General features: G+C 38.1%; 2 protein-coding genes across 2 annotated transcripts; both read right to left on the bottom strand.

The window, feature by feature from the left end:
• Nucleotides 1-1,311: 1,311 nt before the first annotated feature.
• LOC139729707 (N-acetylglucosaminyl-phosphatidylinositol de-N-acetylase-like) lies at nucleotides 1,312-8,019 on the bottom strand. Its single transcript, XM_071640637.1, has 7 exons — nucleotides 7,683-8,019; nucleotides 5,856-5,955; nucleotides 5,369-5,459; nucleotides 4,061-4,128; nucleotides 2,994-3,025; nucleotides 2,416-2,558; nucleotides 1,312-1,434 (listed from the first exon to the last, which is right to left on the bottom strand). Exons 1-7 carry the CDS (start codon nucleotides 8,017-8,019, stop codon nucleotides 1,312-1,314), a joined length of 894 nt encoding a protein of 297 aa, XP_071496738.1.
• A 5,820-nt stretch (nucleotides 8,020-13,839) lies between these two features.
• LOC139729691 (probable D-lactate dehydrogenase, mitochondrial) lies at nucleotides 13,840-26,843 on the bottom strand. The gene is made up of 13 exons (XM_071640620.1): nucleotides 26,458-26,843; nucleotides 24,052-24,162; nucleotides 22,879-22,988; nucleotides 22,392-22,533; nucleotides 21,293-21,434; nucleotides 20,374-20,533; nucleotides 19,451-19,556; nucleotides 18,340-18,433; nucleotides 17,071-17,199; nucleotides 16,076-16,203; nucleotides 15,234-15,324; nucleotides 14,690-14,801; nucleotides 13,840-14,005 (listed from the first exon to the last, which is right to left on the bottom strand). Exons 2-13 carry the CDS (start codon nucleotides 24,151-24,153, stop codon nucleotides 13,840-13,842), a joined length of 1,482 nt encoding a protein of 493 aa, XP_071496721.1. The 5' UTR covers nucleotides 24,154-24,162; nucleotides 26,458-26,843.
• Between the last annotated feature and the right edge of the window lie 1,007 nt (nucleotides 26,844-27,850).

The following is a 27,850-nucleotide window of genomic DNA, read 5'->3' on the forward strand; positions in this document are numbered from 1 at the left end:
TGAATAGGGCAACAAACTGCAAAGTACTGGCAAAGTTTAATGTATGAGTATTGACAAAGTATGACCTACATTCACAGGTTTTACCTTGTGTAACCTTTTATTTAGTTACCTAACATTATTGCATGTAGTAAAAATTTGTGCATTATATCATAAGCAGAGTTCTCTTGAAGTGAATGACTACAAATGCTCTTAAATCCTACAACCCTTGGTTATATCAATCTGAAATGATTAGATGAATGAAATGAAGGAATTTGTTCAGGACACATTTGTACTGTAAATAGCATGCATTTAAACTTTTGAAGTTATTACATCCCCCCCCCCCTCGAAAAAAAAAAAAACATTTTATTTTGTGAAGTGCCTTACTACTGGCCTAGCTACATGAATGTTGATTTTCTTATTGTGCTAGATGGAGGAGTTAACTTACACAATATGTCATTTACCAGTATTTCTGAATTGGTTGGTACATCATACTGAACCACAAAAGAATCAGAGTACCACACTTTGCCCTAGTTATGATACTGTGGCCAGTTTTCTGAATTACATACAGCATACACATAATCAACAATCAAAAAAGGAAGAAATCATTTAAAAAAAGATCCAGGAAATTAAAGACCATCACTTCCATATTCCCAACCAACTGTGGTGTCACCAAACCATGTCAACATGGGTAATAAGAACATGCCAATAAGGCATTACAATATCTGCACCTTTAAAAACCCTGCCATTACTTTTGTTTTTAATGTGTGAAGGTACTTAATAGCTATAACTTGGCAAGTTTTTTCAATAGCACTCTTTTACACTTAAACTAAGTGTACAGTGAGTCAGACAACCCATTGAGGTGTAACACTGCTGTAGTCTCAGGGGAAGGTCATGATGACTAGGGGGAGTGATTAGGTAATCTACTCTCAATGATCATCTCTTTCCAGATATTTGTGGTAACAAGCAATGAATGCATTCTAATGGATGTGCCAATTGGCAAATAGCACAGGTAAGTTAAAAAGCAGGATATATGCACCTCATAGGTAATCCATGGCTCGACACTAACGGTGGCCCGGTGGCCCGGGTCACCAAAAACGCAAGTCGGGCCACCAAAATTTCAGAAATGAAGAATTTGGTGGCCTGAGCGGGCCACCAAAAAAGGTCTGATGTTTCCCTTTGGGCCACCAAAAATAAAAGTTAGTGTGGAGCCCTGGGTAATGAAAGAAAAACCCACTAAAATCATCACAGTAATGTCACCACTATTTCTGCAAATACTTCTGACTTACAATCTGCACAGTAGGGGGGAATACTTTTCATTGAGTTGTCCCAGGTTCACCTAACCTCTGGGCTATTGACCGTGATGCTACTGATGCTGTTGATGACCAGGTACCGGGAAAAGATGATATTGAGTCTGCGGAACCAAACAAACTGGCTGGCGTGGGCCTTCATGGCTCTCTACAGAGAAGAACAAACAGAAAATCTCAAATGTGATAGAAGTGGGAACTTTACAAACCAACTACAATCATTTGAATGCAGATGACATGAAAATATTGTCATACTTCCACTGGAAGTCAAAAGCTATTCCTTTAATATGTGTCAACTGGATTAAGACCAAATTACAGCATATACCTTACAAATCTTATCTTAAATATGACATAGAATGAATGATATAAGAGAGCAATCACACACAGAAACCATGTTGGTGTTGGTCATTCTCATCAGCAATGACTCAGTGGTTTAAATCTTGCTTTGTTCACACAAAGAATTACACCTTCCTTCATCTCTAGATGTTTCTCCCCACACGGTTGATTATTCTCTCTCTCTTCACACTGACTAAACCTAGTCCTACTCAACCAACAATAAAGGGCCAGCAGAAATGCCTTCAAATGTATGCTAAATTCTCCATGGAAAATGTCTACAAAGCTCCTAAGTGGGGAAAAAAATAAAAAATTGACAAAAATTATACTCCCAAAAGTAGTACTGTAAAGTAAAATATTTTCACGGCATGACATTTTTGTGAATTGCCACTGGCATTCAATGCATGTAGTGTAGACAAGAACTTTCATGTGCATTTCAATTTCGCTAATCTTGGCTTTCACAAATTCACAAAATTAAAATGCATGCAAACATTTCTGATCTCCAGTAAGTAGTTAGCATATGTCATAGTGGCACTACAGAAGCAACAGAAACTAAAAAAAAAATTAAAAAAAAAAAAATTGATAGTTTGACAGATACCAATATGGTCTTTGTCCAATTTTAACTAAATAAACTGTGCTTCTTACATTGGGGGGGGGGGGGGGGGGGGGGGAATCAGTCGGAAGAGAAATTCTTGCAAATTAGACAAGATCCTGGCTTTATCCATTTATCTAGCTTGTGGGGACAGGGAAGAGAGTAATGAGTGTAAGGGAAAACCTTTGTTGGTGTGATAATCAATACCTGAGCCCTCAGAACTCCATTGGGTGATAACACGAGGACCTTGCTCCCCCTGATGGCACTCAGGACAAAGCTGACCGGGATTTCCAGGAAGGATACAAACCGCCGCAGGATGTGAATACTCTCAAGACTAAAGGCACGTACACCTGGATGGAAACAACAGTAGTACAAACACTGGTTCACACACAACACACTCACTGCCATGCATGAGTTTTGGGCAGTTAAATCACAGTCACTAACATTACCCTATCATGGACAACTAAGTAAAGTTGGACAAAATTTCATCCTCTACTTCACTGAAAACTGTATGAAACTCTGCCATTGGCCTTGCCTTCATCACAGCCACTACTATGATGTGTTTCTTGATAAGGGTTTGTTAAAATCAGAAACCACTCAAGCACATTCAAGCAAAATCGAGTAAAGCAAAGAAAACAAAATGTCACTGCATGAATACTAATCATCATCCAGTTTTACCTTTCTGTAAATTCTTAAACCTTTTGACTTATCTCAAATGAAGAATTCTCAACATAACTCACATGTACCTCAATGTTTTCATCATACACCAACTGAAATTGTCTTACCTGAAGGAAGCTTCCGCTCCACAACTAGTTTCCTGAAAGGGAAAAATGAATACATCAAGTCATGCAAAGCGTAGAAGTTACCACATGGCATTCACACATCATTGCATGAACATCATCTGCATCAAACTTACCAACAATTAAAACAAAAACTAACCACAATATATTTCTTACAATAAATAGGTATGTGAACTTTTGTGCTTAATTACATGTGATGTGTATCCCATGAACTTACTCAAAAAAGGAAAGATGTTTTTAATCAAATCTTGTGGCAATAGGAATGTGTCTAGTTTGCTTCAAGTACACTATCCCACCATTTGCATTACCCTGTTGTTAGACGCCATCTCATCTTGCTGCCAAATAAAAAGCATCACATAATACAGAAACACAAATATGGCACCATAATCAGCATAATGCAGTTATTGCTGTAGTGAATCCGGGAGAACAGCAGGGTGCTACATAAGCACTTGCCCTATTGCCCGGGGCAAGTGAAAATCAAATTTGGGCAAGTGTTTTTGAACAATGAGAACAAATGCTTGCCCAAATTGGGCAAGCAAAAAGTTTTGAAGCCACCTTTTTTCCACTTATTCCCTCCAACAAACCCACAAAGTCAACCATACAGGCGCCCAAAGATAATGGCTGTTTAGTGATGCAACGTACTTAATCTCATTTCAGAAAAGTTCCAACGCTTACATAAAAAAGCCTCAATGCAATGCAACAGCAACACTTGATTGGACTGAGTTTGTCACTACATTGTGTTTAAGCGTGCAAATCAGTGTGTGCTATTTATTCATGTGATTGTGTTTAAGAAGCCCTTGACTTACACACAATTTTCTATATCATTTCCTTATATTTTGGACTTTCTTTTTGGGCATGTGAAATTAATACTTGGGCAAGTGTTTAGCAGCAAATTTGAAAATTTGCTTGCCCGACTGGGCAAGTGGTAAAATAAAGTTATGTAGCACCCTGAACAGTACACAATTATGGATCATATCTGCAAAAAAATATATACAGGGGGGAGGGGGGTAACTCAACCTGCATCAGTTGATTACATGGCAAAAGGTTCTTACCTGACACCTCTATATGCAGCTATGTGATTTGGATGGCTTGATATGCCGTCTTCATCAAACGTAATGATCTGTGAAGGAATAATTCAGAAAATTACAATACATGAAAACCGTAGTGCAGCAAATCCTAAGTGTAAAAAGGAGAGAAAGAAAGATGTTTGAGGCAAAATAAAAAATGAATTATTATCTAAATGGAAGAGTTAAGCGGGGTTCAAATTTCTTGTTGCACAGTCTGAGGGGAAAAATACTAAATAGGGAATGATACTGCCCCCCTCCCCCCCCCCCCCCAAAAAAAAAGAAGGAAAATGTTCTGCTGTGGTTGAGCATGGACCTACAATGTAGGTCCATGGGTTGAATAAGGCTCAACAGCTTTTGTGCTTTGCAATCACTCACTGCACACACACACACACACACGCACACACACACACACACACACACACACACACACACACACACACACACACACACACAAATCTTCAAATAGAAAATAAAAGATCTGTTTACAACATTCAGTTCTAGATCACTTTGTAACCCCCTGCTCTAATCCAATGTATGGACTATCAGAAAGGTCATCATCGGATAAAAGCTTGGCAAGGTAAAGACTCTTCTCACCCATTTTCATGGATTAGCCACATACTAGACCGTGAACATGGAAAATATACACTGTAGAAAGAGCACAAAATCATGCTCATTTGTAGCAGTACGAGTACAGTGGACTCCTATTATATAACAAAGTCCTCGGGACTGGCAATTTCCTTTCGTTATATCGAAATTTTGTATTAACCGAACAAATAAACAATAGAAATACATGTAGTGGATAATGTTGCGGCCTGAATTTTTACCTCGTTGTAACCGGAATTTCGTTATAACCATGTTCGTTATACCAGGAGTGCACTTTAGTGTGCTGAAAGACCTCCTGTACTCTGCTCTGTGTCCAGCTTTCTGCCTCTGATATGAGATAATAGAGCCAACATAACAATGAAAATCACAAGTCCCTAAACATTGTCATTATGTCATTACATGTCATTATGGGGCTAATAAGATTATTTTATCATACAAAAATTATAAGAAACTTCAAAATTTGGTATTTTGATATGGTAAATAAATGCCTTCACCCTAAAATAGTACAATAAAGCAAGCTGCCCATAATTTGACCATAAAGCCGTCCAAAATTTGACTGCCAGCTACATGTAGAAACGATTACTTTTGCACGCAGTCGAATTTTGGCACAGTTGAGAGGTCGAACCTTGTGCAGGTTAGCTGTTCCCTTCATTCATCACTTGTAAATTCTAAGAATATTTGGTGACTTACCATCTGGGCATCACATTTGACCACCTGGTGCAGTACATGTTTTCCCACAATGTCTTCATCCCACAGGACATTGGGATCATCTTGAAGTTCACTACAGAAAATGAAGTATGAAGGAAACAATCTTAACCCGTTGAGGACGGTTTGATTCTGCTACAACATGCATTTCCCATAGACGCTTTTCCGAGTATACTCGGGACTTGTTTTCAACGGGTTAATAACCTCTCCTATTAAACAGTGAAGAAAAGTGTTATGGTCACTGAGGGCCTCTTTCTAGCTGTAAGAAGGGCAAGAGTTGATTATTGAATGAATTAATGAATATAGTTCTGTCATCTACCTCTTACAAGTGATTTATACTGTACTTGTACATACAGAGCACAAACCCACAATGTCTTTTGTAAAAAAAAAAATTAACGAAAAAAAAGTCATTTGGTGTGGGTGACATGCTGACATCATACAAATACATCAGAGACATTAAATTTTTCCTCACCTTTTGTTGAGAATAGTGACATTGCATGCTGAAATACCCAATATTGCACAGCTCCCCTCCAGTTCTTTCTCCCTCTCACAGCCTTTCCCATCATAGTCTCCTGAGAAGAAAAGAAACAGTCACAATATTCGACATATTGTTTTGACTGTAACATTTATATTTTGCTACATGCTTCATTCACACACACATGGAAAAAAAATACTTCTCTATGCTTGACAAACCGCCTCCGAAGTCCCTGATATTCTAATCATTTAATCTGCCTAAGCCGAAAGTTCTTCTTCTTCTCCTTTTTCTTCTTCCAGGTGAAGTACTGACCTCTGGGAAGAGTATTTTCGTACTTTGTGCAGTGCTGAAACTAGTGATGCCACACTGCATTGTCTGATGCTGTTTTGTTGCAATTAATGTAATATACACTATAAAAAGTAAAAAGTGCTCTTTGTGCAAGTAAAATTAGCTCCTCTTCCAACTAGATTTGACGCAGTGTCACCCCAACCAGCTGCCTCCTAAACTGTTCGAGGGAAGAAGCAGCTGTCACACTGGTGGGGAGCTGGTTCCAGAAGAGTATGACACTTGGGAAGAAGGAGTTTTGAAAGCCAGAGGTCCTGCAGAATTGCTGTCGAAGTTTCAAGAGTTTCTTGAAGGTGCAACATACAGCTCCTATGTTTGTGTTGAAATCATGCACCAGATTACACCATTTATGATACCATGTAGTACTGATGGAGTTCCCACCTGTTGGAGTTCACACAAAAGGGGGACCCCCCCCCCCCCTTTCCACACAAGGAACCATCCCCGCCCCACCTCCTTTCTTTGATCCTAATATATGGCTTGGTCTCTCTGCTCCCTTGCCATGTCTAAATCAAAACTTTACAATCAAGGTTGGCAGCCCTGTCTGCTGACAAGACAAGAACCAGACCAATAGAGCTTGGGAAAACACTTTTCACCAATCAGAAAAAAACAGACCAATAGAGCTTGGGAAAACACTTTTCACCAAACAGAAAACAAAACAAAACAAAACAAAGGCAGGCAGAAAAGAGATGGGAAATTCATGTCAAACAAGTAGTAGACTACCAGTAGCTTGTTTGGAGGACCACACACACACACACACACACACACACACAAAGAGGAATATAAAGAAGAGAACAATTCAAATCTATTGTTATATGAACTTCTTCTTCTTCCACTATGTGGAAGAAGAAGTCCATCTGTCCATCTGTCCTGAGGAGTTATATCACAACACTTTTTAACTTGTAAGTTGTTTATGGTTCTCCTCCGGTTCTGTAAAGCAGTCTCCGAGGAACACATTCCCAACGAGAAATATAGACCGATCTTTTGAAGTTCGGTCTATATTTAGCTTAATTCATGCCTGATGATAATCGCAGGGCTGTTTTAGTTACTTTGCAACATAAAATAGCCGCAAACGATTCGTCAGCAGTGATTTCAGCATACGAGCATAGCTGTATACATTCTTCATGTATGCAAAGGCCATGTAGACTCTATAAAGACTATATGTTAAACACGCCATAACTTTGACCGACAAGTATGTCTAATTCCGCGAAAAACTTCTCATTTATAGTAATGACACTTGCTGGGTCAGTTTTTCGCGAAAAACTGACCCAGCAAATGTCATTACTATAAATGAGAAGTTTTTTTTTGCGGAATTAGACACACTTGTCGGTCAAGCCATAACTAACCTAAGAGTAAGCAAGCATAGATAGATGAATTTACTGGTTAGTTTATCCCACAATTCACAATCTAATTTATATGTTCTTCCTATCTTCCATGTTATCTGAATGGTTGAAAAAGACAGGCTGTTACAGTTGGAAATACCATTTGAAAGACACAAGATGTGAACAACCGTGTCCGGGTTCGAGTTCAGCGTCAGGATGGATGGAGCGAAAAACATACACTCATCGTCGGGATGGGCAATGACGAACAGGATTGTCCTGCACTTTCGGTCTCTCCCTGCTCTAGCGCGTCGAATCGCCCGCTCGACCTCATCTCGCCGGTGGGACTCGCGTCGATAGACGGCAATCAGATACACAACAAGCGCCAGGAAAACATACAAAGCCAGGAGAGAATACGCATTTATTTCGTCGAATGCTCCAGAGTCGCTTTGTAGACTTGACTCAGAGGAATCAACGGTACTTCCAGACGCATTCCCCATGCCGATCTACTAATTTGCAAGGGTTTATTTTGCAACCCACTACAAAGGACTGACCCAAGCTAAAATCACAGACACGCCCGACTCGACTCCCGGCTTTGACTTTGACTGAGTTGAGGCAGAGGCGCGCGGGCGGGCTCAAGCGGGGGCCCGCGGCCCGGAGCGGCAGCCGCGGTACGGATGGCCACGGGCATACTCGTGGATGGGATCAGGGATCGTCGGTGCTGCGTCTCGGGCTGTTGCGTTGCTCGGCTAGGCGGCTGTACCGTGTGTGTGTGTACTGTATTCTTGTGTGTGTTTTGGTGAAGATTCTATGGAAAGCCAAAAGGGCGCTATAAACATGAGCATGTCATAAAAAAAAAGAAAAAAAAAAGAAGAAGAAAAAAAAAGGAAAGTACAGTATGACAAACAAACAAACAAACCAACAACAAACAAACAATGAAGTACGTTCTGGTTTCACTTGAAAGGAAATTCTTTGCAACAAATTGTTGTGATCAGGGGCAATAATTAATTTTATTTTCTTTTTTTCTTGTGAGTTTAGTAGCCTATGTGAAGAGTGTGAAGGGTGTCAAGGGGAAACGCCCCATCCCCTCTGCTCTCGTAGAGTTTCAAAGGAGATTCCCTTGGAAAAGTCAATACAGTATGGTTTCTCGAGCTTGTCATACTTCGTTAGTTTATTGTTTTCTGTCGAAAACTGATACACCTCTGGTATGATACCTGCTGAAATTAACAGTAAATACACACATGATGTGCACCCTTAAAAATTCATGCTTCTGCAATTATAAATCAAAATATGAATGTGAGCAGGCCTATATTGTACACAACTATTGATCCAGATTTACAGATACTATGACCATAATTACTTTATCAAGGAGACACACAACATTAGGGAGACAATTTTTGTCTCCTTTGATGACGTCTCTTAACTAGTATCATATCCTATTCAATCGCATGCTTCACTGCTGACATTGCTTATCTACACAATGTCGATCCCTAAAGCATGGATTCATAGTTTTATATATCATTTATGTGTTTATATTACATAAATATATATATATATATATATATATATATATATATATATATATATATATATACATAAACTCACAGAGACTATGATCATAATTACTTTATTTATATATACATATATAAACATATCATATTGACTATCATAAATTGACACACACATACATAAACACACATAAAGACACCAAAGTACGACAAATGAAAACTCACATTCTCAGCACAAAGGGAATTCTGATAGCAGGCAGTAGCATCTGAAATTTAATACATATTTTGATATCATATTGCAACATTCAACACATACTACAGTATGTCCCCCCAAAAAATTACAATCAGATTTTTGCATTAGTAACACCCAATATGATTAAACTGTCTAAATGCTGCTTCAAGGTCTTAAAATATAACATCTTAGCTCTATTTTGCAGAAAACCCCATTCAATTTGGTTAAGCGGTTACAGAGAAATGTGGATTGTTGTAAAGCATGTCATGAGTCTGATTCATCCAAGTTTAGCACTTCGATGCTCTTGTGTGTGAATGCAATAGACAAAACTTGGAGGGAAGAGATTCCTGACATCCTCTACAAATTTCCTCATTTCTCCTTGACCACTGAAGCAAATCGAAAGGGGTTTTCTGTAAGATGTGGGCAATGAGTTAAAGTTTCATACCCTGAATTTGTATTTAGATTGATTTGCTATTTTTAAAGATGTCATTGCGGAGCTCCCGTTGTAATTTTTTTGGGGGGGACATACGGTATAATGGCAGTAATTATCATGAAAAAAAATTGCTTTACTTTTCCCACCACCAAAGCATTATTCAATAAAAGAATAATATATAGGCAGCATTAATCCTCTTCTCTTTGAAAATACTATTTTCTTGTCTATACACATACTATTTTTGACATGCATGGCTTTAGATCTGTGTGTTGTCACTATTCACCACATGTGTAAAAGCCCATGGTATTGCAGTCATGCCATAATAATAATTCATTTCATATTGTGGAAATACAATGTACTTTATAGGTGCATGTCATTACAATGAGTATGGTATCAGTAAGGTCTACTTACTACTCCCAGTCATACGACTACTGAACAAAGGTGTCAATCATGTTACATACATGTATTGATTCAACCATACTCCAAAGCTAATACACATACTCTAAGATGGTAACTCACTTAAAGTGACCATATCAAAATTTGTGGCATGTACAGAGTACTTTCAAACAAACATTTGTTTAACCTTAACTTTCATGAACCACTCTGACGTGTGAAAATTGTTCAGATATTGCTTGTGATAGAGATTTTACGATGGTGATAATCTGCCTCTTTATCATCAAAGACCACCCTCCCAGCACTAGATGCCATATTTGTCTGTGGTGATACAGTCACTCAACATGTAAGTAGCCTTGCAGACTTGTGGCTGAAAATTACAGTACGAGCTGTACGAGCTGCACACAAGATCATTTAACCCTAACTTACCTGGGGGGGGGGGGGGGCCATAATGGCCCCCCCCCCTCGACGAATTCCGCGACCATTCCGGCGCGCAAAATTTTTTGACCGCGCCGCTCGCTGACTTTTTACTTTCAAGTCTCGCGCAACTTTTGAGACCAAATTTGTCGCGCCCGGGCATACCGTTCCGAAGCCACGCCCCTTCAAAAAAATTTCGTCAACCCCAAACTTGCTCTAAAACGTGATTTTGTGTACAAAGTCAATACAAATTGTGTTTTTTCAATGAATTCATATAAAGATTCATATTTTTAATTTTAATGGCTGAAATCAATTTATTTTAGTATAATTATGCTTCAAAAAAACAAACGTTAGGAAAAACAAAGAAATACATAAAAAATTGATAAAACAATATAAAACATAAGAAATTAATTTTGATACTGATTTTTTTTGATGCATAAATGTTCGGAATGTCACTAGGAATATTTACACCAAAAATCAGCAATCCATAAGCTTTTATTAGCCAATTACAGACGAAAATGAGGTTTTTTGCATATATTTGAATAATTAATTCTAATGAATTCAAGCTCGCTAAATAGCCCAGGTAAGTTAGGGTTAAACATGCTGATCAAAGACACCATGCTAAACATAGATGATAAGCAGGCAAGGAAAATGAATGGACATCGAGACAGGGAGCTGAAAAGCAAGAAAAGTAGCCCGAAAGAAGCAGACACTGTCCTAGTAGGACAGCCCAAGAGGTCAAAAGCGAGCTCACGATTTGACCCCCACCCAGTCAAGCTAGTTGGCAGAATGGATGCCACCATTATAGCAAGGTGGAAACAAAGAAAAAACATGGAAAAGTCTGATTATTCATGAAGGTGAATGCTCCTGTCGATTGACAGGAAGAGTTTGATCAAAACTTTGATATTGCTGGTGCATTCAATCCACTCACTGACATCGCAAAAGTCAACAGATGACCTTTCCCAATTGTACTGGATCTTCCTGAAGACAAGGGCGCATGGCCCCTGGGGATCCAGGGTAATGATGTTTATTCGCATCAATATGGGAGGTATCCATTTGTGTTTGCGGTCGCCAATTTTTTCTCACGTTTATAAGTGTTACAGAAAAAGAATTAAAGTCTTCAAAATTTATGGATCTTCATCATTTTTGTTTTACTCTTCATGATCTGTCGCACAAAGGAAGGAAGATGTTGGAATTCCATAAAATTTTGTTTACACTGTATTGGAATGACACATAGAAGCAATGGAATTGAATGAATTTGGAGAAAGAATATTGGGATCACACATGAATGTGATGTAAAATTAGTGACTTATTTCTGTGGAGTGGTATTTAAGAAAAGAAAATGGAATACTAATATACCTTCATTGTTTTTATTCTTCAAATGAGAGAATGATTCAAGCAGTGATTCTAAGCTTTGGACAAACACTGTAAAAGCAGAAATTTTCGCGCATTTCGCGCAACCAGAAGCTAGCATGAAAATAAAAGCATGCAAATATATTTGCAAGCCACGTTCCAGTAATTAATGTCCTCATTCCGTAAAATATAAAAAACTATAAAAAATTATATTACCCTGGCCGAGCACAAGAAAATTACTCACGCGAAAATATTCACTTTTACAGTAATGCATTTGTTAGAGCAAAACACACTCACACACACAAGTAAACAAAATAATTTTTTTTTTCTTTTTACATTTGGTAGATGGTCTATGACTAAATAGTCTTAAAGAACTAACCTGGAATTAATTGAATCACTGCTTTGTCCTATGTATTAAATTTTCCAAACCCATTTTGATTCAAGTCCAATGCATCATAAGTTCATCTGATATCACCACACAACAATATTAATACCCTTGTAATGAGGAAGGCACAAACACATGCACACAAACACACAAAAAATACCCAACACACTGTTCAGTGCATGAACAAATCTTTCACTTTGATTACGTACACAAGAAATCTTGATGCTGCTGATTTTATGGCTACTTTACACAATACCCTACATCACCTGTCTTGAATATATAATATATACATAAATCTTCCTCATTATTAAACTTGACTAAAAACATATATATAATTTTATGGTAAACTTTCTTTGTAGGTGACCATAAGTATCTTAAGAGAGGGTCTATTCTAGGACTTTTGGATATTGCTGTTACAGTATCAATGATCGTCTCACTCGTCAGCTATTGGAAGCATTACTTTCAATTACTAATATTTTCTTATATACAGAGTTAAAGGCAAGATTCTTGTAAAAACACATTGTATCACTTATGTTTAGTACTCATGCATAGTTCATCATTTTCAGAAGATAAAAATGAGCACAAGTTGTAAATATTTGGCAAACAGACTAATTCACACATAATTTGTGAGATATAACGAGGCCATCCTACATAGATGTTTACCTGCAAAATTAGTTCACAGTAACTATCAAAGCAATGACCAGAAATTCCGAATAAGAATTGGTTGTAGTCATTGCTAGTAATGCAAGTAACTGCTATGGTGGGTCTTTCATACATGGAAGCTTGGGTCATTTATCACTGTACAGGTGATACAGAGAGTTTTCTTCTCCAACAGTAAGTTGAAGGGGTGAAAACAAAAACAATTATACAAACTTAATGGTTACATCTGACTATTTCAACCCATATCTTTGCTGGTTTGTGTAATTTGATTTTATACACTGTTATGCTATCCTTTACAGCAAACCCTCAAATAGATCCTTTATTCAATCTACAATCTAATATCTTGAGCGGGCAGTTCCTCAAAAATTGCATTGACCTATTGGCCTGTATTCACAAAGGTGGTTTGAATCTAAAACATGGTTTATGCAAATTTCTTCAGCACAAACGTGTGTGACAGACTGCATACACTGACAGATGTAAAAAAAAACATGCATTGATATGCAAAAGTCAAAGGTATGCACGCCTATTTCACACTTATTTTAGTAAATAGGCTAAATTTATACCACTTTGTGAATCTGAGCCATTAGGTTTCATTTGCTGCCTTAATTTATGATCACTGAAGTAAACCTGGCAGGCCTTGTTTAAGGATATCAGAACATTTCAAGGAATGAGTGCAATGACCTTTGATTTTGATTTTTTTTTTTTCTTGGGGGGGGGGGAGGGGACAGATTAAAAAATATATTTGATTCTACTTGCATCTCATGAAGAGTGTAAAAATCTGGACCAATTGTAATGAAAATTTTATGTAGCAAGAATTTGAGCACACTGACAGAAAGACAAATGGGCCATCATTCCCAGTCAATAAACACAAATCAAAACGGAAAGATGAAAGGAGGGAGACATAAAATGAGATGATTCATCCACAGATTTCCATTCTCTTCACAGCACTTTCCCAGGATTCATGATGTTGAGAGGATCTAAGGTACGCTTGATGTTCTTCATGACGTCGATACCGACTTCCCCGATCTCTTCCACCAAGAGCTGCTTCTTACCAAGACCAATGCCATGCTCACCGGTGCACGTGCCGCCCACTGAAATAGCTCTCCTAGAATAGTCAACAAATGTATCATTATTTTTTTTTTTAAACCATACTCACAAAATAGAGGCAGTGCAAACACAATGAAGCAAAGACACACATACACTTACACTTTCCAATCAGAATACCTCTTAAACAGTGCATTCCTTTTATAACGAACATGGTTATAACAAAATTCTGGTTACAACGAAGTAAAAATTCAGGCCACAACATTATCTGCTCTATGGTTTTTATTGTTCATTTGTTCAATAATAAGATTTCAATATAACAAAAGAAATTGCTGGTCCTGAGAACTTCATTGTAATGAAAGTCCATTGAACCATGTCATGATGAATTCAACAGGCTGCCATTTTACAGTAGACCACAGGCCCCATGCATTTATAGCTCATGCAGTACATTCAGAACATGGACATCCCCCCCCCCCCATTTTGCATGATCTACTCTTATATATTTGTATAAAAGCACATTATTTTTTCTAATTTCTTTAACTCTGCTCATATGTTGTTATCGGCATTATCATAGAATTATAAGACTGAAATACAATCCAGAAAACGGTGACATATCATCTTGTAATCATGAATGAAAATATCACCCCTGCACAACAATAATTAGACAGAAAGATCTTCAATAATGGATAACTTAAAGAACTTAGTAAATGGTGCCCTAAAAGCCAAACAGCGAGTCCCAGCTCACCTGCCGAGGATGACAGTAAATTCCTTTGCCTTTTGAATCTCAGTCTGATTGTTGGGATCCAGCAATAAAATAGAGTGGAAGTTGCCATCACCAACATGACCAACTATGGCATCTGTAAAGATCAAAATATGTATGGAAAGCATGACAATCACACGACATGTATTGAATTTTGAAAAATGCTTTTCACATTTCATCCATACTACAGGATATAATTATCAAAGACCATGAATGTGTCTTCCATACCATATGAGGACACTGGCTGCAATTTCCAACATCGGAAAAAAGAAATGGTGATGAACATGAAGTTCATGCTTTTACAGAAACAGTAGATGCCTAATGGCAAACTGAATTTACTTCTCAACAATTTTCTGGTATCATAAGGATCTAGTATTCTTTACCACACATTGCTCTGAATTCTGTGGTACAATTCCTAATTAGTGACGGAACTCAGTAGTCTTACTTGCACAGCCACCTGTGTCTTTAGATGATTACAAAACTGAGGGTGCAAAAAGAAAACAAGAAACAAAAGAAAAAACAAACTTACAACAGAATCCAAATCTCTTGAGGTCTGCAACTGTGTCATGGATCACCTGGGGCATGGCTGAGATGGGTACACAGACATCAGTGGACAAGCCCTAGATACAGTAAACACACAAGATTATTTTTTAGCAGCAATCCACTGCTCAACTCATGACATGACATTCACACATATTCTTCAGGCAGAGGAAATGCTCTTTTACTTTATTAAGGAGGACAAAACTACACTTTTTGGTCTTTTATTACAAAATATGCTAGGGAAGCACAGATGATTGACAAAGTAGCAAACAAACACACTTTCTGTACATTTGGGAAATGTGGCATGAAATATCTCAATCACTGGAAAGCTTAACCCGTTGAGGACGAGACTTACGTACACTCGGGCAAGTGTCTATGGGAAATGTGTGTTGTAGCAAAATCAGCCTGTCCTCAACGGATTAAAGTGGGAATACAGTGTTATACAAAACCATTTTTTTTTTCTATGTGCAGCCACTTTATGAGATCATTGTTGTGGTGAGTCATACATAAGAAACTACCGGTATAATAACAGCAACATCAAAATCATGCGACCAAGTGTAGCTCCTCTGAAATGGTAACAGGGTATCATTGCAGTGTCAAATCATTCAGAATATCACTAGCCTGTTCCCTCTGGAGTTATTTCTTTATAATTCATGGGTTGAATTTAAGCCAAATTTCTCTTCTTTGTAGACTTCCATTCAAAACGATGTCTGGACTGCATGCATCAGAGCTTGAGATAGTTTAGTCTTGTTACAAGGCATTCCGATATCCCAGCAGGGAAACCACATCACACATGCAATAATGGAAAACGACCACACAAGCCCTTCTCACCTTGCAACCTGGCCTGAGGGCGAGGCTAGCATACCAAATGTCATGTCTGGCTTTCCATAACTTGTTTCTGTCCTCCATCTTCTCGGCCCAGGCAAACTCTGAGCTGCCATTGTAGCTCATTATTTCCTCTGCAACAATGTCATAACATACAACTCCCATTGGGGTCAGAAATACTGCATCTCGTCAAGGTGTTATTATCAAACAAAAAAAAAAAAAAATAGTATTGGTCATAGCTGGCCTCCAACCTGAACTTGCATAATTGGTAGAATAATGTCTTCTCTAATATAAGATCATTTCCACATGTATAACAACAAATTTATACCTAAAATTTTTTCCTGGTATTTTTTCTATTCTGTATAAATCAAATACACCTAGTTATAGAACAAAGATAAAAACAATTTACAAAAAAACAGATGTAGTATCATGCTTTACAAATGTGTTTTACTGAAGTTATGCATGGGCAAAAATTCCCATATGCACTCGATAATGTGGAACAGTAAAGTAGAAACAATGTCATACTAACATGTTAAGGACAATGGATGGAGAAGCAGGCCTGTCTTGCATTATGATTTGAAGTTGGGAAAAAAATAAATTGAGTTTCGATCATAAAGCCTTTTCTTGTACGATTCTGACTGATTTGCACACATGTAATATGATGCACAGCTTTCAAAAACATTTCAGAATACATATGCCCCAGAGAATCTTCTGTGACTGATAACTTTGTTGTTTTTACAAACTTTGTTGTTGTTTTTTTAACACATGTTGCATGGTATCTTCTGTCAAACAATCAAACACAAACAAACAAACAAGCAAAATCTCAGTTCTGATGCAATTAGCTTCATCTTGTATTTCCCTACTAAAATGTACTTCAGTGTCATGTTTATGCCTGGGATTCACTTCCATCGAAACATTCCAGTAATACCATTTACGGGAACATACTTTCATGCCTGCATCTAACTCCTAAAGTATGTGTTTGCTTAATCAGACAGGCTTACCAACAGCCTCCACCTGTGCTTTGACACTAGCATCAGAACCATGGAACTCCAGAAAGAGGGTCGGTGCCACTCTGTTGTTGAGGTCACTGTATTTGTTGGTTGCAATTACCGAGTTTTCATCAAGGAATTCTGTATCAGAGGTGTATATTGGGTATATCTTGTCAGTTTAGGCCTTTGCCCTCATTTTCAGTTAAGAAATTCCAGCATGTGAATAATTATTCCAAATTTAGCTAGCTCTTGATAATTTCAGATTTCAAGGTTTTTAAATATGAATATCTCCATGACAGTCATTGAGAATTTATAAATGCAAAGAGAAAATGAAAACTCAGAGCTTAAAGTTCACAAGAGCTGCTCCTTTGTTTTATTTATTTTGTTGAACATATCTTTCTCTTCATGATTCAAACATCATGGTCAAACATCATCCAGAAATGTGGGAGGATTGGTAAGCCACATTTGCCACAGTAAATAAGATAGTTTTGCATACATACACACCACTCAAAACACAATGGAACACAAATAATTTGGCAAAAACTGTTTTCAATCCACATGTTAAGCATGTATTGAACTATACATGTATGATCTTACTTCAGAACAGAGCCTCATGACTGAATGCATACATTCAGGGAGAACACAGTAAGTGAATACATCGCTATACAATTTCATCTGAACTAATTTATAATTCTTGACCATAGCATGACTACCGGTAACTATGCTTGTCTCACAATTTCACAAGAGTATCAATCAATATATTCATTCATCAGCTCTGTATGATCATCTGAATTTGACCATTCCCAGTCCGTGTTTCAAAAGAGTTTCCTATTTTCTTGATAATTCTACTAACACTCTTATGAGAACTGCTCTTTCTGTTCTAATTTTGTGCCAAATCATCTTTTTTTTTTTTCAGCTTAAGAAAGGTTGGGAGGTCTGCTTAAACTCTCCTCCATGCAAGACCTAAGACCTAACAACAGCGATTTAAATATTCAAGGACATGAAGCACAGAGGATCAAGTACTGTATACACCATATATTTAGTGAGTCTAAATTTTTGCGAATCGAGACTTCCCGACGATTTCGTGAGTGGTTAAATTCGCGATCATGGAGTAAAGTACTGTACAGAGAAATGTATACGTGTGCGTCACATTCATATCGGGATCAGAGTCATTATTTTCGCGTGTCTTTAATTTTACAAATAGCACTTGACTCGCGAAATTCATAAAAAAATAAAAACTTGCGCAATATTTGGCGTATACGGTACTGAGAGGTTTCCTACCTATTCTGGCTATGGGCACACCACACTGTAAGACTTGTAACACAGAGTCCACTGCAGCTTCGACTGTATCAAATGAACACACAGCAGACATCATCTGTGTAGGAACAAAAACAGCCAAAAGATCAGTGTAGCAATGTATTCTAACATATTAGGCAATATGCATGCACCCCTAACAGAGGGCTAGAAAGGCACCCACTTTTTATTCACAGTTTGTCTGACAATAGCCAGCCATGAACATACTCGAATTTTATGCAAACCTTAGTATAAAACAAAGGTTGCTCCTGACACCCAGGAAGCTTCTTCAAATTTTGTATGTCACAGATGAATGATAAATGCAACATGGATTCTAGGTATTGAGAGATGTATACAGTAGGAAGAAGTAGTTAAATATTTTGTTACCTGATCTTCAGAGAGAAATAAACATTTAATATTTGAATATACAATGGTAAAGCAGCCTGTTGTACTACTTGGCAAGAGAAGAAATTACAGCTTTGTGAATAGCACTGACAGAAGTAGGTAATATAAATATTGCATAGGTAAGATACATCACATATGAATTTCAATATCACTTCAAACGTCTGTATGAATATAGGATGATGATTTTTATCAGATGGCTACACACATAATTGCTCCAACAGAATTTGTTGTATAAATATTGACTTCTCTCTTAATATTTGGTACAGAGTGGTGTCAGCTAAACAATTTGTGTGATATCCCACTGTTAAATCTAATGGACTTGCTGCTTAAAAGTGCAGATTATCAACCATGCTGTACAGATCAAATGTACCGACACACTGCTGAATTCTGATTGTGTGAAAGCCAAATCAAACTCAAGTTAGGTGGTAGATTACAATGCATCATTACAGGCAACTGGCCTCTATTTTGATAATTATTTGACCATTCATCTTGGTCCCCCAGGGTAGGTTTACCAGTGTCCTTTTGAATTTTTCCAGTCACTGGAGCAGGAGTTGCACTTAAGTCCACAGATTAATGACAAAATAAAAGCCAGCTGTGTGAATCTCAATGACTCACCACACACATAATTTTGAGGATAAACTCAGCTTACCCGTAATCATTCTACATTTACAGGTTGCATCAACCCAACACTTACCACCTCTGGCAAGCCATACACTCTAAGCGTTGCCTTGGTAATAATACCCAGAGTTCCCTCTGATCCAACTATGAGGTTTGTCAGATTGTAGCCAGCTGATGTTTTCCTATTATGAGATCATTAATGGAATGACATGTGAGGAACAAACATTTACATAAAACCATGCAACAGCAAGTATTGTAAGCTGTTAAGTACAAAGAAATTACACTTACTTGCAATGTCAAAGTTCTGAGAAGAACTACAAATATCTTTAGTAAGTTCAGGAGCATTCTCTTAGTAGTTACTTATTTTTACACCAGTGTTTTCCCTTTTCTTCTTTCAATGTAATGGATGTCAGTTTCCCAACATTCTATGAGAAGGGAGTTAAATGGCAGTTGAATAGAAAAACTGAAGATTAACTGTTAGACTTATTCACATTCTGGCATACCATGATTGACAACATAACATAGTCCTTACATTGACTCTACATCTTTTCAAATTAAAGTAAAAAATCATGACGTAACTCCTTCCAGGGACTTTTCTAGTTTCCCATCAACTCTACATAAGGGAGACCTATTTGGACTGGGAATAACCTACTTCAAGCAATGAATGACTTAATAAATGATGCGATGGTCTGATCTGGTCTGAAAATTCATATCAATTTAGAGCTGTGTACACCTGTATGTGACCTCTGCTGCTGCAGAGTGGGCTGTACATCAAAATCTGCCCGATAATGGTGAATCAAATTGAAAAGCCCAAAAGTTCTTTGGCAGACACATACAAAAAGTGTGAAACACTAAGAACTGAACTCCACTGCACAGAGATAAACATTACATTATGGCAAATGCTGGGAATTTACAGAAAGGAAGATTATTAACAGTTTGCACAATTTCACTAGAAATTTCTACGGCTGAGAGTGAACATAACATTACTTGTAGGCTTACCTAGGTCTCTTTCCTTGGCCAGCTGTGTGCATGATTGATCCATCGGGCATCACTACCTCCAGGTTGATGACATTTTCTCGCATGGTTCCGTACCTGACGGCATTGGTTCCTGAGGCACTGGTCGAAGCCATACCACACAGTGAGGCATCCGCACCAGGGTCTAGAAGTACGATAGGATAGGGGCAAAACAAGATTACGCTTAGGTATAAGTCATAGTCTTGTCATGATCTTGTGAAAATGTTAGTGCACAAGACTGCAGCTTCAAGCCTCACATGCAGACATATATTTTGTATACCGGTAACTCACAATACCACTCTGCACTCATGTCAAAATGGAAACCCAGTTCTTTTACCAGTCATCTTCCCTTTTTTTTTTCTTTGTCTGTATTTGTCTGTAACACACACACTCCCACAAACATACATACTACACATAGAGAAGAATGCAGAGCAACAATTAGACCACACATGGGGAAGGCAACTCTCCACACTTGTACTGAAGTGCATGACAGCAGTTGAGCACTTGATCTAACCACCAGGACAATGCTACTTTACTGCATAGGCTCACATACATTAGTCCTACTGCCCAGCAACAAATATGTAGACTGTGGATTTGGCGGCATCTATCTGGATGTGTTAAAAACAGCAATTCTAGTATGAAATAACTGTAATTATGTATATTTCTAGATTGATTCTGTTATCACTTTTAGACATTAATGACAAACAACAGAAGTGCTTTGACCTTTTTGAAGTGGTTGTGGTTTTTATTTAAGCAGTAAAAATAGCATAAACAAAGTTAACTAAATTGAATTCTGTTGCACTTAAGCAGTGTTCCTGCTAAAGCAATTCCTGATTATTGGGTAAGCATTGCACCACTTAGGCAAAAAATGCAGTCATTTTGAAATGTCATCCTGTGGCCTCACCAACTGGAAACCAGAGGCCATAATCTTTCAAGTGATGGTTGAGAGAAAGGCGAGTGACTCCTGGCTGCACTGTCACATCAAAGTCTTCAGCATGGAGGTCTGTGATTTCATCCATCTTGGACAAATCCACACACACTGCACCCTGGAATTAAAATAAAAGCTTCTGTTAGTTTGAGATGCTACATAAATTCATAAAGTAGAATTTTACTCAACTCTCTTCTCAAGCTGACAATAATAAAGTCACTCAGACAAGGAAGGGAGAAATTTCATTCAAACTCGACAGTCACTCTGAATGTTATATAATTTGAAAGATTCACATGTTTTCTCAAGACAGAGATATTTGTGGCAACCATAATTTATGTGCAAATACAGTGAGGTGATGCTGTCATGGCCTCAAAAGTCTCTAGCTCACCTGCTCACAAGTTTTAATTAAATTTCCTCTTCAAAAATCACATAAAACAGAACAATTTGTGTCCTTCACATCAAATCATGGCAGTGTCGAAGCAACATAATGATGAATTCTAAGGGGGACAGGGTTGTAGTTGTTCATTTATCCATCATAAAAAAGAGTTTTATGACAAGAAATCTGCTTCTTTTCATTCATGTTGTGGTAACATTGCATATTTCAAACAGACACTTGTGTGTATTTGCATCATACCAGCTAAAGCCTACAGGATGGTAGAGGTATGTTTTACTACAAATGTACAAATAAAGAAGAAGAAGAAAGAAAAAAAAAAGGAAGAAGACAAGAGATACCATGGAGGAGTTTCAAGAAGAATTTGAAAGTCAATCTTAAAAGATAATAGCAACCTAATATCATGATATGCTGAGTGTGTCTTTAATGATATTCTAGCTTCCTCATGAATATGACAATTTTAGAGACTTTCTGATGTAGCTATTCACATACAAAGCAGCATAAGTGACCAAGGAATTGGTCTCTAAATTTTCATAACAATTTAAAGTGGGTTCTGAAAACATTAAATGATGTTGAACAGGGTAACCAGTGTCATAACATAATTTTAAGTTGATCTTGTCCTTTAAGATAGCCTTTTCTTTGTAAAACACCCCCAGCTAACATGCATCCCACTAAAGTACTCACCTGCACGCCTGTAATGCCTCCTTCCAGGCCGGTCCCAGTGCCAAACGGGATCACTGGTGCTCTGTGCTTGCTGCAGATCTGGACGACCTGGCTGACCTGTTCTGTGCTCTGAGGCCACACTACCAGGTCAGGTGACACTGGACTGTCGTATGAAATGTAGAGGATCTTATCTACAATGACTGCATTCCTTGGCATTAAAATCAGTGCGATTCAATTTAGTTTGATATTCATTAGATTCAACTTTAACATGAACAGAGCTTGATGTTAACTTTAAATGCAGCTTCCTCGCTAAGTGGCTTACCCTGCTCTTAATTGATAAATTGATCTAATCCAGCTGATCAGCACTTTGCCATACGTGTTGAGTGTATGATTAACTTTAACCCAGTTTAAGGCTATCAATCCCTGGCAAAGGAATGTTCCCACACTTTACATAATGTCACTAGACTGCACAGCTTAGTTCGTTGGTGTGGTCTACAGATAAATGTACCTGTGATAGGACTCATCATGACTGTGCTGCTCCCGAACAGCTTCAGCGGCAGACACGTTCTGGTGGCCCACGACTGCCGCTATCCCCTCCTGGACACCAGCAGCGAGGGGCTGTGAGATGAGTTAAAGAGGAATTTTAGCTGACATATCTATAAGTCAAAATGAATCATCACTCTAAGTACAGCTGTAGAGGTTTGCATTGATAAAGTAAGAATCAACAGAATAGAAGAAGTCTCATTAATACAATACCTGGACATAGAGTAATGGAAGTTGTGGAATTTCAAAGTTTGACATGTTTTCATACACAAGATAATGGTCACAATCACATACAACTGTATATGCATTGTGTGTACATTAGATAAGATGATGATGTCATCATATCAAAATTCATAAATGGTTCAAGGCACAAACATTCCCTAAATTTCATGTTATGAAGAGAAACTAAGGAGGAAAATAACAAGAATGCAGAGGTAACCCATGATAATACTCATAACAATCTACTGTAGAGTGACCCCAGTGCAAGATCTCTTGCAAGGGATGGGTTATAATTGTTTAATACCCTTTATAGTTCCAAAATTATGAAAAACATGATTTTTTTGATAAAACTTTGTAAACTAAAATCAGTGCTACTGGCGTGAGATGATAGCATCATTGACTCATCTGATACACTTTTTGAATGCAAGTGTGCATGTGACTAATGTGTCTATTTAAAGGAAACCAAAACCCAAAGAGAATTGTGAATTGAGTGAAAGCAGCAACATCAGTAGAACACATATCAGTAAAAGTTTGAGGAAAATCAGACAATCGATGCAAAAGTTATGAATTTTTAAAGTTTTGGTGTTGGAACTGCTGGAGGAGGAGACTACTGCAGGTATAGGCGTCACACTTGCTGAATTTCAAACAATTATTTTATAACATTTTCAGCAACAAAGAAATGGATATCGAGACTTGGGAGGGGACATCAGTGCCCATAACTTTTGAACAAAGTATGATATTAGACTGATGACACTATTCCAGACTATCCATGTACATCAAAGTTATGCTTGAATGATCTGGTGTTCCCCCCTCATTCAAGCCTCCAGGTCTGGCGTTGTGTCAGGGATTGATTGTGTAGTATATTGTTACCACTTCTTTCCACATGTACACATGTACTTGATTTTGAATTGAAGCTTACTCTGTGCACAGAGGATGATGTCCATATATTATTGGTTGGCTGAAAGCGCCCATGTTGACAGAGACGCTGACTAAAAACTCCAGCTAGTCTGGCAAAGGCCATGGTGGTCAGCTGCATATCATGATAAGAGACAGAGACAGGGGATCAACACTCCAGTTGAGACAGAAGAGATGCTTAAAATGGCTAGATATTTCCTCGAATAATTCAGTTGATCTTTAAACAACAAATTAAGTTTAGTCCATAGTTATGTGCCTATGTGATCTCTTCACCTTGTGGAATACTCTTTTCAGGCCCATACAAACCTCTCCCTTGATCTTTAAAGGACAAGTGCACCTTCGTATGTACATAAGGACTGAGAGAATGCAGCAATATAGAACACATCAGTGAAAGTTTGAGGAAAACCGGACGATCTGTTCGAAAGTTATGAATTTTTGACGTGTCAATTGATGCCACCATCAGTACTGGATGAGAAGACTACTACAACTTGTGATGTTAAATGCGTAGAATGGTAAAGAAAACATAAAGAAAAATTCAACATATTTTCACTTTTCTCACATAAAATAAGAGCACTTGCCTCTTTCAGAAGGTGGGGGGATAATATTTAAAACCCTTAAGTTAACATTATGTCATTAGCAAGTTGAGGGAATGTGCACTTTTTTCTAAATATGAAATTTTGTGGAATTCTCTTTACATTTTCTTTATATGGTTCTACGCATGTGACAATCTACACTGCAGTTAGTCTTCTCATCCAGCAGGGTGTACGGTGCAGAAACTTTAAAAATTCATAACTTTTGAATGCACTGTCGGATTCTCCTCAAACTTTCACTGGTGTGTTCTACTATTGAAATATTGCTACAGTCTCTCAATCCACATGTATGAGGTGAACTTGTCCTTTCACACATTTATTGTGTGTGATGTCATTCATAAGATATGGTAAATTTTATTTCAATTCATGCACATGCAGTCTCATTGCACTTCTTTTGACGTTCCAAACAAAGTCTACAATGCTGTGGCAGAGCTGGTGACAATCTAATGTGCTCAAAAGGAAATGAGAAACAGCACCTCACACACTGCTATAATGATATATACAGCTCTAGTGTGGTAATAACTATACACAGCCCAGTTGCTGTAAAAAGCGACATTTTACAGCGACTGGGCTGTGTATAGTTAGTGAGGTAACAGCTTCAACTTCATTTTTAGTTCAATCAGTAACCTTGACACTAATAAACTATACATGTATAAACATTGAATAATTTAATATACTACTAAATTGTCAGTTATTTTCTCAATGACTACAGATATCTACTAGCTATAGACCCTAGAGCCCGGCTATAAAGTAAACTTGACAACCCTGTTTGCGACAGGCTTTGTACAGGGTGCCTATACAATTTGCGGCAGGGGCCCTTTAATTCATTCATTGATGAAAGGACCTAATCAGCTGTCACTTCCCATAGCTTAATATCAAGACATAACATTTGCAAGTAACTCCTGCTTGTATTCTAAAGTGGAACTATTAAAGTCTATTAGCACAAATGACATTCATTAGCTGTTAATACTGATGAACGGAACTGCCCCTGCTACAAATAACGGTAAGCACCCTGACGCAAACTGGAGAATTTGCTCTAGTAGTAGGTGACTGCCTATTTAAACCGTTAACTGTTATCATGCAGACAGGGATGCCAAGTTCAAAAAAAATTTATGAGTGAGATTTTCATGACTCGGCATCTTGGCATGCGAATGTGTGTGCGAGAGAGGGTGTGGGAGGGGTTTTTCCCCCCTGTGGCCTCCCAAGGCAGGGAGCTTTTTCGATTTTTAGCTCTTAGTCTTACTGGTGCGATCAGGTGCATACTTAAGTGATTATTTTTTACTTATTTTGAAAGACAAAAGGAAAATATACCTTCAATTGCAACTATCACTTTAATCTTTTGAGCTATAGACTATGCTCATTACCGGGTACTATTAGGCCCAAGTTGCAGACTTCGCCCGATGCGTGAGAAAAACGATGCCATGCGTGAGATCACGAGATGGCCCCTAAATGCTTGAGTCTCACGCAGAATGCGTAAGACTTGGTAGCTCTGTGCAGATAAATGAATTTTCACTGTGCTGTTGATCTATTTTCAACTTGATCTCTTATTGCATTATTTTTATTTTAGCACGATAAGATTATAGATTTACTATAGAGAGTATTATGTCTACGACAACCTCATCCCCTCTCACCCTCACAAAGCAAAAAAAAAAAGGAAAAAGATAAGCAGTGATCTTATATTACTTGACAGTTTAGTTATAAGAATTGAAGGAGCCGAAGATTATAATAATCAGAAATAACTTTTTTGTAGATCTGGATAAAGATTATCAAAACCAAGGGAAATGTATGAATATAGAACGCTCTTTGAGTCTTAGTCTTACCTCATTATCCAAGTGTCAACACAGAGTATAGACAGCGTACCAATAAGTGAACAGATGGGATCTCTAGCCTGCGTAACTGCCCGAGGCTCTAACCACGCTAACGTTAGTCGAATTGTGACCGGTCAGCCGGTGGCTGTGCAGAGCAGCGCGTAGCCCGAGACTAGACGACCTGCTTGGGCTGGTGACCGCGGCCGGCGCGGCTGGGGAGAAAATGTGGACGTTCCCGATGGAAAGGAGATGTTATTGCGACAACCCGTCTCGTTTGTCAGGCAAAAGGTTGAACTGGTGATCCAAGGACAAGGCCAACGGAATGGAAAGTTATCTATCTCCGTGGTCAGGAAATTGATCGCTATCCCGGCCGCCAAGCTACGGTCACAGGGCAAAGATTATAATTCAGTATCACTATCAACTTTGTGATCGAGGGGCGGACACCGCAGCTCTGCTCACGGCTATCCTAGCTGCGCTGCTGTGTTGATCGTGGATATTGTTGTTGTTGTTGTTGTTCTGGTTTAAATGGTGTGTGTACAAAGATGTTGTTGTTGTTGTTGTTCGCTAGAGGACAGCTAACCTTTTGCCAAGGCCCTCTCGCTATATGGTGGTGAGCAAAAAAAAGAGGTACATGGAGAGGGCCTGTCAAAAGGCTATATAAAACAGCTAGCTCCTGAGGCTACTGAAGTTAGTTTAGTGGAAAATCCTCTAAACACAAACACACAACAACAACAACAAGAGTAACAGCAACAGAAGCTTGTGTAGTCGGATACAGTTACTGATACAGCTGCAGCTGTAACGCATCACGGATCATGTAGTGGGGGATTTGAATGCGTGACCTTGTAGGCCTATCATTCATGAGTAGGCCCATCTATCCATGTGCTGTAACTGTAGGCCCTATTTGGTGTATACATGGATAATGTTACAGTTGTATTCGGCTTTTATTGAGCATTGATACCCATGTCTGTCTGCCTTTCAGCTACTAGGTGTTTCAAAAAACATTTCCCACTTTTGATCATTAATAGTGCAAAACATATTCATCCGATAAAACTGTCATTAATATGAGTAATAGCTGAATAGTGTACAATTTTGTTGAAGGTAATTTGAATGTGAAAGCATAAATCAGTTTCATTAGATCTAAGATTGATTTTGAAGTAAGGTTTCAGATTTTGGTCAAATTTTAACCCTCTGTACAAAAATTGAACTTTGCACAAGAACCAATGATGTGTATGTGAGTGTGTGCTGACAATGGCCATGAACAATGGACATGCCTGAACCACCTGTTGACTAGGCGTCAGTCTCGCGCTCCCTGGCACATGAATGCTTAATCAATAAATCATGTGGATTGCCCTGGGCACTGCTAGTCTGAATTCATGCACGGTAAAGGGTAAAATGTATGCACATG

This window comes from Diadema antillarum, unplaced genomic scaffold (assembly GCF_040938485.1).
Source record: "Diadema antillarum isolate AM-2024a unplaced genomic scaffold, OU_Dant_1.0 seq00000250_RagTag, whole genome shotgun sequence".
NCBI classification, from domain to species: domain Eukaryota; kingdom Metazoa; phylum Echinodermata; class Echinoidea; order Diadematoida; family Diadematidae; genus Diadema; species Diadema antillarum.